Source organism: Asterias rubens, chromosome 21 (assembly GCF_902459465.1).
Source record: "Asterias rubens chromosome 21, eAstRub1.3, whole genome shotgun sequence".
Classification (NCBI taxonomy): Eukaryota; Metazoa; Echinodermata; class Asteroidea; order Forcipulatida; family Asteriidae; genus Asterias; species Asterias rubens.
Window position 1 is genome coordinate 12,019,011 of NC_047082.1, and position 17,207 is coordinate 12,036,217.

The window sequence follows — 17,207 nt, forward strand, 5'->3', positions numbered from 1 at the left end:
AGACATATATAATAATAATATTAATGGCCGGGTGGTGCAAGCACATGAGCAGAAAATATGCTTCAAAATTTCCTGCTTAGCAAAAATGAACAAGAAACCCAGTCCCTGCGTACCTTTTTTATACAGAATTTTGGCAGATAACCTTAATCTGTTAAGCATAATGATGCTGTGCTTAGTTACTTAGAGCTTCATCGGCTTCATGAAATTAAGCACAGAGCCTTATTACTAGTAATCTCCAGATTATTTAAGTATTTGAAATTTGAAGTGTAGTGCTACAATGCCGACCATATCGCGTTGGGCCCCCTATCTATACCCCCTTTACATGTTGGTTCCAATTGCCAATCTTCTTCTGCGTTACAGTCAAAACTGAGCAGGGGGCATGGGGGCGGGGACATAGTATCAATGGGAAGGGGACAGGGAATTGTTTTATATAAGGTTAGGAAAGGGTGGCCCAAGCATTTTGGCCGGGATTTTTTACATGTACTTGTATTTATAAGGTAAAATAAATACTACTAACTAATAATAATAACAATAATAAAACTCTGACCTCTCCTTCATCATTCTTATCTGCTTCCTCCTCGATGGTTTCCATTTCTTTTGGTTTGCCGTCATATGAATCTGTCTCATCTTCGGAGCTCGGTGGTTGAACTAAATAACTGGTGCACGGAAACTGACAAACGGGCACTGAACACAGAACAAAGAAGATAACAAGAAAATAGATATATGATCAGTGGGAGTGTTGTGGCCAAGCGGACAAGCTCGGATGGTTAAGTCATGGGGATGTGACGTAAGACATAAGACATAAGACATAAGAAAACTTTATTGATCTTCAAAAGAAGAAATTGCATTGCTCACACAAGTTTTTTAAAACACACCAAATATGAAAATGTAACAACAGGCAGATACAAAAAAAGCACAAGATACAGGGACAAGGATTTAAGAATAAAAAAAAAAAAAAAGCCGACAGGCCATTATGTCTATACAACAAGGGGTTTGAATCCAAGTCGTGACTTGCAGCACCGGCTGTATACTCCCCAGGGAGCTGAGATGGTTTAAGAAATGAAATACTGTATTATGGCCCAGTGAACAGGGGATGTAATGTAAGAAGTGCTTTGATACACTCTTCTGGCAAAGATAAGCCCTACATCAAAACCGACTATTATCAGGGGTGAGAGTCATTGCTGACAAAAAAACTCTGAAATTGGGATCCAAACTTTAGAAAGTACATTGAATGGTTGGCATTTCCACCTTTTAGTAATCAGTGGTAGTGGAGGTGTCATGGCCGAGCGCTTAAGAGCATCGATTACAAACTCTCGTCTTTCTGCTCAGCAGAGTGTGGCTGAATGTGTCTTTAAGCATGACAGTAATAACTATTGCCTTGTCCTTCGTATAGGACGTAAAGCTGTTGGTCCTGTGTATTGTGTACCGCGCGTAAAATAACCCAGTGCAAACAAAAGAGAAGGGGTTCGCCCCGGTGTTACTGGCTGCACCCTGTACACCCCTTAGGTGCTACAAAATTGGGTCTCAGAATTCACAATTTTCAAAAACCTTTCTGTAAAATGTTTATGCTAAGGGAGCCTTGAGACTTTGAGATATCAGACTTTGAGATATCAAAGAGCAGGATCTATTTAAATGTTTAAAAAATAACAGATGATTTTCTTCACCTGTCAGCTGTCAATCAAGTGTCTGAACGCGGATGTAAGTCTGGAATGACTCATCCCTGTATTACAATTGTACACATGGATGCTAAGATGTTTTATCAATTATGATAATATTATCAAAGTCTTATTTAGCGCCTGTATCTACCAAACAAGGTACTCAAGGCGCTGAGTATACAAACTCTCAGAAAGATAGGTTATTGCAGTGATGAATTCTGAGACCCAATTATGTATCACCTTATGCGGGTTTACAAGGTGCTACGGCGCATACAGCAGCCACAGCCAGGAACACATGGGCTAACCCCTTCACTTTTCGATAAGTGCACTGGGTCCTTTACATGCGTTACACAACACATGGGACCGTAGAGCAAGGAACAGAAGGAGTTACAACTCCAGTCTTAATCCCGAAGCTCAAATTAATCCGATTAGCGCTGCATCCACCTCCAGTGGAAACACTATGGATGTGAACCGCAGGGCCTGTAAAAGGCTGTACACATTACGACCGCAGCGAGCTCTTTGTACGTAACCACAGACATATAATACCTAGTTCTTTATACATCGCTTGTCAGGAAATGCGCCCGCAGATGTTTCTGCCGGTAAGCGCTGGTCATTTGTGACCGCGGTAACACAAGTGGAACCTTTGATATACGACTAGTTGTAACCCCTTCTGTTCCTTGCTCTATGATGGGACCAACAGCTTTACGTCCCATATCCGACGGATGAAGCAATGGCTAAGTGTCTTGCTTAAGAACACAAGTGTCACAGCTGGGGATTCAAACCCACACTCTGCTGATCAGAAACACCAGAGTTTGAATTTGGTGCTCTTAACCGCTTTACAAGAGTAAAGTTAGACATCATCTAGAGTATGCCACACCAGTCTGGATTAGTCTCTTTAAGGGGGGTCTACACAAGGAGTAAATAAAGCACTCACATAGCTTCTGCGGGGGTCCTGTTTGATACTGAGAGTCTAATGGTGGAGCCCCATTTCCGCCTCTGTTCTGGGTGATGAAGAACACTCCAAGAAATGAGCAAAAGCACCTGAACAAAAAAATGATCAAGAATTAAAAGCGTGTTGCATGTCCAGAAGTATGACCTTTCAAAGGCACTGAATACCTTTGGTAATTGTCAAAGACCAGTATATCCTCACTTGGTGTATCCCAACATATACATAAATTAACAAACCTGTGAACATTTGGGCTCAATTGGTCACTGAAATTGGTCATTGAAAGAAAACAATGAACAAAATATATAACACAAATAGTTGCACAAAATGGTGTGCTTTCAGATACCTCAGAAAAGCTCATCAGATTCAATAATGTATGTGCAAAATTACCTTTTTTCTCAACTCAAAGGCTAAATAACTTCATCTGAATCTGTTGTATGGGTTAGGAGAAAATTGTGCATAACCATGCTCAATTTTAAGCATGTAACATTTTCCTTCATGGTGGCAACCAAATAAGCTGTTTTGTTTGGTAAGGTTGTTAGATGCAGTTTTCTCAAATAATATATGAATTAATTTCAGAGAGAAATGATTCACAGAAAAAATGGTTCTAGTATGAACTTCATAATCAGTAAGCTATCAGATTAAAACAAAACATCCAACGCTTTTTATCCTTACTAATCCTGTGTAATACCTTTAAAGGGACTGGGTACTTTTTGTAGGACAAATAAACACAATGTCCACAGATTTACAAAAACTTACACAGTTTGAAGATAATGATGGTAGAAAGCTTCCCTAAAAATATTACTTGCTGAGGTGCTGTATTTTCTGAGATATTTTAGCATGTAAAAATGCATTTTTGTGACATTGTTTTACTCATTTCTCAAAAACTACAGCACCTCAGGAAGTAATATTTGAAGGGAAGCTTTCTACCATCATCTTCAAACGGTGTAAGTTTAGTGTAAATCTGCGGACATTGTGTTTTGTGTTACAAAAGTACCCAAATCCTTTGAGCAAAGATGTTAATTCCAAGGTATTTTTTGTAAAAAAAATAATTTGAAAAATCAAAAGTCTTACCCAAAAAGGAACATCACTATTTGTACAAAAGTTAAGCCGTTGAATTCACCGTAGAAAAATATACCTAAATAAAATGGAGAAGGGAAAACAAAAACCAGTTAACAACGCAACAATGTGTTTGCTACAAAGGCAGCATCCTTAAGTGTTTTGATTCAAGACTCAATTGCCGGCTTTCTTGAGTCTTGATTCAAGGCTTCTATCTATCTTTAGTCTAGACTCAAGACTCAATCGACAGCATCTTTGAGAAACAAGTAGGTGGCGCATCTTCAATTGTTGATTGAGTTAAAGACCAATGGGCGGCATCTTTGAGGCTTGATTCAAGACTCAAACAGCCGCGTCTTTAAGTCTTGATTCAAATGGCAGGGCGGCGTCTTTATAAAAGGCGTCTTTGAGTCTTGATTCAAGACTCAAGATAGATGGCATTCTTTAGTCTTGATTCAAGACCCAATGGGCAGCATTTTAAAGGCATCGTCTTTGAGTCTTAATTCAAGATTCAAAGGGCGACATATTTGAGTCTTGATTCAAGACTCCAAGATAGATGGCATCCTTAGTCTTGATTCAAGACCCAATGGGCAGCATCTTATAGGCGGCGTCTTTGAGTTTTGATTAACCCTTTAGCACGCATACCGCCTGGAGGCGCCCTGCATATTACCACGCATACCGCCCACCTTCGCCCACGCAGTTTGACATGGTGTACTTTGAGTTATAAACGTGCGATTAAAACGCAGCAAACAGCCGTAGATAGAGCGCGATCTCAAGATGACAACAGTCTAAAAATAGCACATGGTCCACATAAGAAAAAATGACGTAAGGCATACCTGTACGAGTAGGTGCTTTTTCTCTGTGTGGATCGGGCCGTTTTTATCTGTGTAGATAGACTGTATATAGGGGACGTGTTCATGTACCACACGCACATGTACACAGTAATGGCAGTCTCCCGCTTGTTTGCGGCAAACTTTCTGGTGTTTTTACACACCGTTATTTGAAAGGATTTTACAAAAGGTTTTAGGCACTGAAGTTATCTGTGGGTAATAGAGGCATTCATTTTCATTTCTAAAGGTATGTTGTGATTATTTTCAACCAATTTTTGTAGCTTTGTTTTTCTGTCAGATGACAGTAAAGTTGAGAAAACCTTTGCGCACAGCATGGGAGGTGTTCATGATTTAAGAGTCAAAAGACGCATCTTTGATCCTTGATTCAAGACTCAATTAAGGTGGCATCTTTGAGCCTTGATTCAAGTCTCAATAGACATCCTTCTTTCTTGAGTCTTGATTAAAGATTCAAGGGTACAGTATGAATCCACCAAAATGTACCATCTAGCTAACTGTCTTGACAGGGGTGGGGGCTGGGGGGTGTTTGACCTTTGACACTGCTCACCTGCTAATATTGCACTGACTGTAAAGAAGACAAAGAAGGTTGGTACCACTACAGTGGCCTGGAATGCTTGCATAGCCCTCGTTACATATCTGGACACATAGGTAGAAAGAAAACAGCAATAAGTTACTTTCACTCCTATTAAACAGGGGCTTCAAAATTATATTCAACTTTGTGATGCACTCATTTTTCATTATAGTAGAGTCCTCTTGGAAGTGGGAAGGACAAAATAAGTTTTTAACCTCACGTTTAAAAGGACGGTAAAATGTAACTTGTTTTGATGCTCTTTTAGAGAAACAATTGAATAGTTAAATCAGGTTAGTTTGGAAGGATTGTGATTGCGTGTCATGCATGTCTTTTTATAATTTTGGATGAGCATAGCTCAGAAATTGAATGGCTAACCGAATAAACAAATTATAAAACACCCTTCCTAAAAGTTTAGCCATTGACATATTATTTGATTTCAAGAGACTGACAGACTTTTTATATGAAGTTTTTGAGTATTTGGCATTTACAGAGCTGCCAATGCTCCCTGATTCTGCGGTAAGTTCCCTGAAAATAATAAAAACAATCTTTCCATGTTACGATGAACAAATTGGAAGATCTCCCTCAAATTAAATGTAATTCTAAATATCTCCCTGAATGCTTTAGAAAATATCCCTGACTTGCAAGATGCAAATGTTGTCTGCTTTTAGGACAGGATTTATTTATACAGGGAGCCTATTTTAGACCTTATTTACACTAGATCCTGAGAGGTGGATTAGACCCAGATCTGATCCTACAATGTGGATTTAAAAGCTTGTGAAAATGCAAATAAGCAGGATCAGACCAAGTTCACAGGATCCTGCAATTTTAATGCACCTGAGGCCTGGTTCATACTTCCTGTGAATACGAATGCAAGTTCACAGGATCCTGCAATTTTAATGCACCTGAGGCCTGGTTCATACTTCCTGTGAATACGAATGCAAGTTCACAGGATCCTGCAATTTTAATGCACCTGAGGCCTGGTTCACACTTCCTGCGAATACGAATGTGATTTTGATGCCACAAATTCGCAACAAATCATTTGCGTCAGTTGACACGTGCTCATCAACTTCTGTGAAACTTTTGCTTCAAAAACATCCCTGTAAAGTCAAAATTTGTACCCCATTTGCATTCGATGGAAGTATTAACCAGGCTTTAGGTGGATCAGATCTGGCACAGTGGATTCCACGTTTTTTTTTGTTCAGGTCATTTCCGGATTTTGCTGGGGACGGCAGGGTTTTTGCTAGTGTTTTTTGTGGAACTACTGTGATAAAAGGTGGGATCAGAGCTGAATCAAGCACTGGTGTTAAGTAAAACCCAGCACAAGATCTTCCTGTGGTTGTGATAAGAATACTGTATCTCAACTCAATCCATCGTTCCGGATTGAGTGTGAACGTGGTATTAGTAATGTGCACCCAGAGCTAATTCAGACAATTTGAGTGCAATGCAATTAACCAGCATGACTCTTCAAATTGCGACCTTGATAGCCAATAGCAACTCTCACACAGTGTCTCACTGCTGGAGAGACCATAGAGTAAGGACAATTACTCTATGCAGACACAACCACTTAATCAAACTTCATCAGCGGTCCCAAGACAAATTCCATTGTGGAGAGGTTAGTACTCCCTTACACAGCTCTGGGTACCAGCTGTTTTGATGCAGAGATTAATAAGAAGGGTTTCAATTTAAAGTAGTGTGTATTTGGACATAGAGTGAGGACACATGTCACTCTCCATGTGTGCCTAAGAGCTGTTGAGTGACTTACACAGTAGGATGTATGTTACAGACAGGTTTGCGGTAACACCATGTAATGACTATCTCTAAACGAGTTGGGGTGGTTCTGAAAAAAAAAACGTTGGTTTCAACTCAACGTTTATGTTATGATGTATGTTATGAAAGCATGCAAATTTGAATATTATATAGTGCACGTGTCGATCTAGGTTTATTCTATTTATTTGTAAATAAACCCATTAAAAGATAGAGGGACATCTTTTAAGTGGAAATAAACACATTTTGAAATTTTGATGCATCGGATGGACGGCGGTGGGAATGCAAATTACGCGCTGGTTTTATTTCATGTGATAAAAAATGCTGCAATAAGGCAACACCATGTTTTATGGGATAACTCAGAAGAAAGAAATTAGCATTTCAAGATCTCTTTTGTTTTATTTTTAAAGAAATGTAAACCTTTTGAAACAAGTGGAGTTAATTACTATATGCCATAATGTAGGTTTCAGTTTCTCAATTTGGGTTTAAAAAAAAACTAAATTGTCACGAGTGAGTACCAAGGTACTACTAGTTTTAGCAGTTTGGGTTTGAGTTGGGGTTTGGGTTGGCCTCGAGTGAGGGTGGGGGGGGGGCTGGATATTACATGCATAAGGTAATCTCCCCTGCTCATTCATTGGGTATGAACATAAGGTTATAGCAGCGTTTGATCCCATGTTTCCCTTCTACGTAAATGAAACCCCACTTCAGCCTCCAGTGAAGAACTAATCTTGAATTTTCACGTACTGTACATCACAAAACATGCTATAAAAGGGTGACAAATAATGTGTCGCCCTATTGCAGCACAAGTTGTATAACAAATAATTGGGCGACACCAAAAAAAGTTATTTTCTAAATCAATGATTTATTCCTTTACATTAATCAGAAAATCAATTTTGTCAACAAATAAATCATTTCTTTCATAAAAACTTGTTTATAAAGCATGTGGTTCTTTAGATACACAGCTGTCGCCCTATTAGAGCATTTTTGATGATGTTTACTTACCTTATTTGTGCCACGCCCGTTATAACAATAACGATGATCATAATGTAAAAGACTGGATATTCAACCTGGCTCTGACCTGAGGCAGTCAGAGTGATCATACCAGATACTGCCTTGGAACCAATCACGGTCAAAGAAGCTACAAGACAGAAAAACGAACATCAAGAAAATTATTTAAGAATTGATGTCCCTTGTATCATTATCATCAGCAGCATGGCAGTGTGTTATAAAGTGTTAGTGCAAATATTACCAGCATGAAATGGTTAGCCGTAATTTTTACATGCAATTTGACTCTACAGATAGCGATCACGCAATACAGTAGCCATGTGTACGAGGCAACTTTTACCAGCAACTTGGAGGCAACCAAGATCACACGTGGTTGGTAGCACACGAGCCAATCTCCGAACAATGTCTTACAATCCACAAGAACAGTGGGTGATGACCATTGAAATGTTACTGTCTTTTCTGTCTTAGAGATTGCCTGGAACTGGTTGCCTTGTGTAACATAGTAATAGTAACAATAATAATCAATTTTTGTATAGCGCTTTCAACAACCAAAGACAGGCATGTGAGTAACTATCCATGGAAAAAGAGGAAAAGAGAAAACCGAGCAAGAAAAAAAGAGGAAAAGACAATATTCCTAAGCTTTTGTACACAGAGAGTTAAGGAAAAAAGAGGAAAATCAAAACCCCAAAGAGGAAATCAGCTGAGGAGAGAAAGTCTCACATGCCTACAAAGGGCGTCTCAAAATGCTTCCAATATTTACCCCTGGTCACTAGGCCTTAATTCATTCCTTAAACCATCTCAGCTCCCTTTGTAGTATACAGTCTGTGCAACATAAATATACGCTACTTGGCTAAATCAATCACAAGAACCATCTCCTGCCCTCACAGGTAACCAAACCACATGGCCCTACATTGGTGTAAAGAGGGTTTATAGAAAGAATTGGAAGCAAAAAGGCAAACTTCTCACCTAGAATGGCAGCTGGTAGAATGAATAAAATAACATGAAGGGAACCGTAGCGGTGTACTACAATATTAACTGCTATAAAAATTATGACCTCCGTCGCCTAGAAAGAAAGAGAAAGGTAGACATCTCAGCTAAATAAGGAGTTGGTGAATTTAACACAAAATTATATCGGTAAAAACACATTATAACGAAACGTTTGCCGGGGCAATGCAACATGGTTTTAGGGTGGAGTCCCATTCCTAACCCTTATTTTAAAGGGAATATGTACCATTTTGTTTTCGGAATAGTTTGATTGTTTTATTCCTATACAACTACTGCAAAAGTTCCATTCAAAAAGGTGGTCGTGTTTTTTGGATATTGTCGAAAACCGGAGCACTTCCATAGGAAGAATAATCCGTCATTGGAATAATACCCAACCTGAGAAACTTTTGACTGTCAGTATCACTTCACAAATTAAAATTTGTGGGGATAAAAACTGATAAACTTTTCCATAATCACACTGCTTTAAAAAAGATATAATTCTCAAAATGCTTTACACTATCGAAAGCCGCTGTACTTTCTGATCCAAGTAAGTCTTTGTTGCCATTAATTTTTAGAGTGATCATTTAACACCATACCTCCCCTTAAAGCCATTATACACTTTCGGAACAGAAAAACAAGTTCACAGATATTTACAAATAACTTACAGGCTTTACAGAAGGTAATGGTGAAAGACTTCTCTTGAAATATTATTCCATGAAATGCTTTACTTTTTGAGAAAACATTGAAACAATTATCAATTTATAGTAAACACATGTCATGACACGGCGAAACGTGCGAAAACAAGAGTGGGTTTTCCCGTTATTTTCACCCGACTCCGATGACCGATTGAGCCTAAATTTTCACAGGTTTGTTATTTGATATAGAAGTTGTGATACACAAAGTGTAGGCCTTGGACCATACTGTTTACGGAAAGTGTCCAATGGCTTTAAATGGTCAGTAATAAATCCAAAAACTAGTGGCAATAAAAAACTTGGTAAGAAGTACAGCAGCTATGGATAGTTAACATGGTGCATTTTGAGAAATTGGTCACTTAAAAAACTGCATTTATAAAAAAAAAATTGACTTTTAATCTCTAAAAATATGAATCTGAGTAGACTTGTGACTGGAAAGCTCTCTGAGATTGTGTATTCAAATTGTAGAAAATTTCTTCCGGTGTGGACCACTCAAGATGTTCGGCAATGTATCAAACAAAACGTAACCTCCTTAAAAAAATATATTAACAGGTTAGTTTTTTGGTACCTATAACAATATATGATTGGAACAAACAGTAGGTTCCAATCACCAAATGTTGACAATCCCTTTAAAGGGAAGCACTTATTGGTAATTGTCAAAGATTAGTCTTCTCACTTGGTGTATCTCAACATATGCATAAAATAACAAACCTGTGAAAATTTGAGCTCAATCGGTCGTCGAAGTTGCGAGATAATAATGAAAGTAAAAATACCCTTGTCACACGAAGTTGTGTGCTTTCTGATGCTATATTTCGAGACCTCAAGTTCTAAACTTGAGGTTTCGAAATCAAATTCGTGGGAAATTACTTCTTTCTCGAAAACCACGTCACTTCAGAGGGAGCCATTTCTCACAATGTTTTATACTATCAACCTCTCCCCATTACTTGTATCAAGAAAGGTTTTATGATGATAAGTATTTTGAGTAATTACCAATAGAGTCCGTTGCCTTTAAAGGGAAGGTACACGTTTGGTTATTACTCAAAACAAATATTATCATGGAGAGCTGTTGATAGTATAAAACATTGTGAGAAACGGCTCACTCTGAAGTAGCGCAGATTTTGAGAAAGAGGTAATTTGTTACTCAAATAATAAAAGACTTCTAGCTAGAAGTCTTTTATTCCTACCTGAAAGCACACACAAATTCGTTCGACAAGGGCATTTTTCTTTCATCATTTTCTCGCAGCTTCTATGACCAATTGGGCCCAAATTTTCACAGGCTTCTTATTTTATGGTTATGATGGTCTTTGAAAATTACCAAACGTGTACTTCCCTTTAAAAGAAAAAGATACTTGATAATGTTGGAATATTTGTGATTTGTGTCAAAACAAAAGAACGTGTACAAAGGTTACTGGATGACTGAGTCAAACTGACAGGATGCAATAATGTGCTGGTACCTATCACAAGATACATATTAAAGGAATAAGTTGCCTTGGATCGGTCGAGTTGGTCTTTGAAAAGCGTATTTAACCGTTTGTTATAGAATGCATATGATTAAAAAGATATTTTAAAAGTAGAATATAGTGATCCACACAAGTATCACTCGAAATTACACGGTCGGCCATTTATGGGAGTCAAATTGTTGACTCCCATAAATGGCCGACCGTGTTAGTTCTCAAAGTAAAATGAAAACCACGTAAATTCGAGGCAAATGTGTGTGGATCATTGTATTCTACTTTTTAAACATCTTTCTACCCATATGCATCTTATAACAAACGGTTACAAACATTTTTCAAAGACCAACTCGACCAATCCAAGGCAACGTGTTCCTTTAAAGGGTTTGATACATTTTGTAAATACAATTTGTGACCATGACATGAATCCATATTCACTGTGAATGAAGATGTTTGTAATATCATTTATCTGTAGATGTTTCAGCCCCATTAGAAAACAACATAAAAGGAATAACAGGTTGTCCTGGTTAAGGGGCGCGTGGGGTATGTTGATTTGCACAAAAAATCACAGAAGTATTTTTGCTTTTCTTCCAACCTTGTTCTCCATGCTGTGCCCAAATTTTCAGTCAAAAATATTCAGCTCAGTTTTAAGAGTGCCGGCTCGTTAATGCTCGACAATTTGAAGTAAATTATTCTTAATCTTTCGATTGTTTAAACCCTATATTTATGAAGGTGTATGCAATAACCCTACCATGTGAAATCTTAATTTTGAAAGATTGTCACTATTTTGAGATATGGCCGTAAATCCAGAGCTGATTGTCTCTGCTGTAGGCTTCTAACCAAATGTGATTGCCAAACGTGTACCTTCCCTTTAAAAAAAAATATTAACAACAAAAATCAAAAGAAATACTGGCTTTTGGAGATGCTCACATCAAGATGGGCATACTTCTAAAAATGTTTAATACTACCAAAATAATTTGATTGCCATTAATTTATAAGTGATAACGATTACCTTCCCTTAAAATGAAATATTATCAACAATTATCAACAAATCTTACCAAGTATACAAGAAACACCGGGTTTAGGAGATGATCATGTATCTGAGGTGCTGATAATCTAGTATTGTTCTGTGGAAAAAAACAAAACGAATGACAGGGAGGCCATTTTAGTTAGATGATGGCTTTTTATAGTACATAGAATAGTGTAATAATATAACTACCAGTAGCTTGTATAAAGCGCACTTTACAAAGTACGCTTTACTTAGTGCCCTTGTCATAGGGCCATAACATTCATGCAATCTTTCCCAGTTCCCTGGGGAGTAGCCACAAACAATTTTCCTACACAATAATAACCTCTCCCCTCGCAGGTACCTACTTATACCCCTGGGTGAAAAGAAGCAATTACAGAAAAGCTTTTTACTCAAGGAGTGTCATAACCGGGATTCAAATCAACACACCGAAGACTTAGAGGCAGTGGACACTATTGGTAATTACTCAAAATAATTATTAGTATAAAACCTTACTTGGTAACGAGTAATGGGGAGAGGTCGATGGTATAAAACATTCTGAGATACAGCTCCCTCTGAAGTGGTGTAGTTTTTAAGAAAGAAGTTATTTTCCACGCATTTGATTTTGAGACCTCAAAACTACATTTTGAGGTCCCGATATCAAGCATTTGGACGCATACAACTTGGTGTGACAAGGGTGTTATGATTATCTTGCAATTTCGACGACCAATTGAGCTCAAACTTTCACAGGTTGGTTAGTTTATGCATCAATGAGATACACCAAGTGAGAAGACTGGTCTTTGACATCTACCAATAGTGTCCACTGTCTTTAATTCCATTGAGTAAATGGAATTCTTTTGATACATTTTTTGCAGCAAGTTGTTTGACTTACCTGGGATGAAAAGACAACGATGAGGAAAGCACCAACGATAATTAAATAAGTTCCTAACAAGAAAAAGAAAATTAAACCAAATAAACAGAGCACTATTTATTTATTTTGTATATTTATTCGTTATTATAATGTGCATTTAAAGGTATTTTACAAGATTTATCGAGCTGACAAGATATTATCAAACAGTATTCATGTTTTGTGTGATCATTTATAAACATGAAGTAACAAACAAATGAACATTTGGGAAGGTAGTAATAGAAGTAAGAGAAGTTTATAAAGCGCAAAAACAATAACAGAAAGAATCCGCCTCAAGGTACATCGTAGGCCTACATTTTATAACCGCTAACTTTTATAGGATTTGAGGCACTGTACATGGTGAGGTATCAATGTTGAGGCACTGTACATGGTGAGGTATCAATGTTGAGGCACTGTACATGGTGAGGTAGGATTTGAGGCACTGTACATGGTGAGGTATCAATGTTTATATAACACCCAAGCAGATCCTTGAGGCACTGTACATGGTGAGGTATCAATGTTTATATAACACCCAAGCAGATCCTTGAGGCACTGTACATGGTGAGGTATCAATGTTTATATAACACCCAAGCAGATCCTTGCCATTTGATTGCAGGATGGTCCGTCACGTGATAGCAAATAAAAGTACCATTGCACGCTGAGTCACTCACCTTGTTTTTTCCTTTCCATCCGAAAAGTACTATTGCACGCTGCAGCGTGCAGTTAGTACTTTTCGGATGGAACGAAAAAGCTGGAAAAAAATGTCTTTGGTAACACAGTGTTACTGCAAGGCATATTAGTAAAATTACTAGCATTCGGCTTCTGCGTGTCTCAAAATAGCTGAACAGACTGCACATTGTGACTGTTGAATCCAACAGGCCGACCCAAAGAGAAACGGGTGTAAATTCACAATTAAAAATTGTAGGCCTACGCTTTGTTTGTTTTGAAAGTTGTATCTTCTAATCAAAATGACAAAGATCTACTTTGATGTTATATAAAACAAATAATGAATGTTTTTCATTCGTGCAATAGTGCAAATATTTTCATTCGTTGAAAGCTGGAATATTCCATTCAACTCGGCTCCGCCTCGTTGAATAGAACATTCCATCTTTCAACTCATGAACATATTCGCACCATTGCACTCATAAACATTCATTATGTGTATAATATTGGTTTGCGGTAACGCCATGTGTGTACATCCACTTGCCAGGTAGAGTTTGTTCTTAGAGAAATGTCTTGCTTATTCTACTACCGCAGAGTAGATGTTGGGGGGTTCGGGAGACTTCTAAATTCTGAAAAGAACTGTCCTGCTTTTTTTAAACTATTACCCGGGCGGATGGTATAGAAAATAGGCTGGGACTACCGATAATAACTTTTAGTTCGAAGTACAGGCAGCTCTCAATTGTGTTTCTTTAAACAATTTTGAGAAACATTTAACTTTGAAGTAGTGTGGTTATGTTTGCAGTTTTTTAATAAACCATGAATAATAATAAATAATCAACCATTAAAGGGAAGGTACATGTTTGGTAATTGTCAAAGACCAGTCTTCTCACTTGGTGTATCCCATCATAACCATAAAATAACAAGCCTGTGAAAATTTGGGCTCAATTGGTCATCGAAGTTGTGAGAAAATTATGAAAGTAAAAACACCCTTGTTGAACGAATTTGTGTGCTTTCAAATAAATAAGAATAAAAAACTTCTAGCTAGAAGTCTTTTATTATTTTATTGAGAAATTACCTCTTTCTCAAAAACTACATTACTTCACAGGGAGTCGTTTCCCACAATGTTTTATACTATCAGCAGCTCTCCACTGCTCGTTGCCAAGTCAGTTTTTAAGTTAATATTTGTTTTGAGTAATTACCAAACGTGTACCTTCCCTTTAAACAGAAGAGATAAATCTTCTCTTAGTATAATTGTCAACTAAAACAGTTTAAATAGATTATAAAACCACGAGTTCCCATTTTGATTTTCGTCTCTTTTAATTTGGATTCTGGTTTTGTAATCGAATCCCGGTCCAGTAAAGATTCTAGGCTACAAGTCCTGCGGTCTTCTGGTCTTGGATTCCCCCAAAAAACAAACCTATAGGTACATGTAGCTTAAAGGCAGTGGACACTATTGGTAATTACTCAAAATAATTATCAGCATAAAACCTCACTTGGTATTGAGTAATAGGGAGAGGTTGATAGTATAAAACATTGTGAGAAACGGCTCCCTCTGAAGTATCATAGTTTTCGAGAAAGAAGTAATTTTCCACGAAGTTGATTTCGAGACCTAAGTTTAGAATTTGAGGTCTTGAAATCAAGCATCTGAAACTTTGTGTGACAGTGGTGTTTTTTCTTTCATAGTTATCTCGCAACTCCGACGACCAATCGAGCTCAAATTTTCACAGGTTTGTTTATTTATGCATATGCTGAGATACACGAAGTGAGAAGACTGGTCTTTGACAATTACCAATAGTGTCCAGTGTCTTTAAAGACTGTCTGTGATGGACAAATTTGTATCTAAATTAAACAGAGATTTTCTCAGGAAATAGTGTGAAAGTGGCAAACAAGCCTATTGAATAAATCGAAAGGAGGGAGAAAACCACCAAATGTTATCTTATTTGATTTGTCAACGTTACACAGTTAACAATTGCTGACCCGAAACTCAACTCACCTAATATATCTCGAGATCGTAGTTTTTCACCCAAGAAGACAATTGCGATGTAAACATTTGCTGCAAGACAAGAAGAAAAACATTGATAGTTAGTTTTTATCAGGTTTTAATACTACAAAATGAATACAACTACACGTACATGGCTGAACTCAAGGCCTATAAATCAAAGGTTTTCGAAATGTGCTTATATTAAGACTTTGTACATTTAAACAAATACACTTTTTATTCATTGCATGAATTTTATACGAATAAGCAAATGGAGGCAAACAAATTATAAAATACACATTTTGAGACTTAAATCTACAGTTTTTCTGTCAAGTATTTGTAGTGAGAGAAGTTTGTTTGTATTATTCCCATAGTTTGCATTTTTGAATGACCTGAAAAGTTAGTGCAAAAAAAACTTTTATACTTGTCCTCATTAAAAAAAAGTAAAAAATTATGGCCCCGAGAAAATGAAATAAACACAATTATCATCATTAAGCTTACCAACAACAGTGGTTGTGCCTAACGGGGCAACCACCGACGCCGGGCCGAAACCGTACGCCATAAAGTTGCCGATTTCACCAACCACCATCATGAAGATACCGAGCCACCATAACTTGCTGGTTAGGTAGGCGTGGCTGGTCTCTGCATGGAAGCCTTGGTTTTCTAGTCTCGTCAAGGCATATTTCTATAAGCAAAAAAAAACAACATTTTGAAGTTACCATATCTATTAAATGTCATCAATTTAGAGTTGGAATTTTTTTGCGTTTGAAAAGGGTGAGGCCATTTTCATTTCTATTTGATACTGACAGTAACACTTCTCAGACTGAGGCATGAAAACTGTTATTTTATTACATAACCACACTATGGAAGTGGTGTTTCTCAAACTGCTTTCACACCATCTAAAGCCATGCCTCAGTGGCCCCAGGGCCCAATTTCAAAGAGCTGCTAAGCTGGCGATTAGAATTGTAACCTGATAAAATCTTACCTGTACGTTCATGGAAATACTGATGAGTAAATTACCACCGATGGCTAAACAAGCACCGATGATGATCATCTAAATTAAAGCAAAAGATTACACAAATTTTAGGATAACAATCTTAACCAAAGTTATGGAAATCTGCTTTAAAGACACTGGAAACTATTGGTAATTGTCAAAAACTAACCTTGGTGTATCTCAACATTTTTTGAATGCATAAAATAACAAACCTGTGAAAATTTGAGCTCAATCGGTCCTGGAAGTTGCGAGATAATAATGAAAGAAAAAAAAAACACCCTTGTCACACGAAGCTGTGTGCTTTCAGATGCTTGATTTCGAGACCTCAAATTCAAAATCTGAGGTCTCAAAATCAAATGCTTGGAAAATTACTTCTTTCTCAAAAAACTACATTACTTCAGAGGGAGCCGTTTCTCACAAAGTTTTATACTATCAACCTCTCCCCATTACTCATTACCGAGAAAGGTATTATGCTAATAATTATTTTGAGTAATTACCAATAGTGTCCACTGCCTTAAGCAGGGTCCATACTTCATGCAAATTGCAAAAACAAAACTATTTTTGAACAGTACTTTTGAACAAGCTGTAATTGTCCCTTTTTGAACAGTATTTTTGACATTGTTTCTAACTTTTGTACGTCTCATCTTTTTTTACAGGTTGTTTAACATTCTAACTTTTTGTCAGCTT

General features: G+C 37.4%; 1 protein-coding gene across 1 annotated transcript in view; it reads right to left on the reverse strand.

Moving 5' to 3' along the window:
- Positions 1-17,207, reverse strand: part of LOC117304526 (NIPA-like protein 2) — a 32,002-nt gene that overhangs the window by 2,224 nt on the left and 12,571 nt on the right. The window contains exons 2-12 of the mRNA XM_033789041.1: positions 16,512-16,580; positions 16,028-16,211; positions 15,542-15,601; positions 12,871-12,923; positions 12,031-12,099; positions 8,812-8,908; positions 7,843-7,978; positions 5,053-5,141; positions 3,676-3,739; positions 2,590-2,696; positions 548-684 (exon numbers count right to left, since the gene is read on the reverse strand). Coding sequence (XP_033644932.1) covers positions 548-684; positions 2,590-2,696; positions 3,676-3,739; positions 5,053-5,141; positions 7,843-7,978; positions 8,812-8,908; positions 12,031-12,099; positions 12,871-12,923; positions 15,542-15,601; positions 16,028-16,211; positions 16,512-16,580 — 1,065 coding nt within the window. The remainder of the gene's footprint in view (positions 1-547; positions 685-2,589; positions 2,697-3,675; positions 3,740-5,052; positions 5,142-7,842; positions 7,979-8,811; positions 8,909-12,030; positions 12,100-12,870; positions 12,924-15,541; positions 15,602-16,027; positions 16,212-16,511; positions 16,581-17,207) is intronic.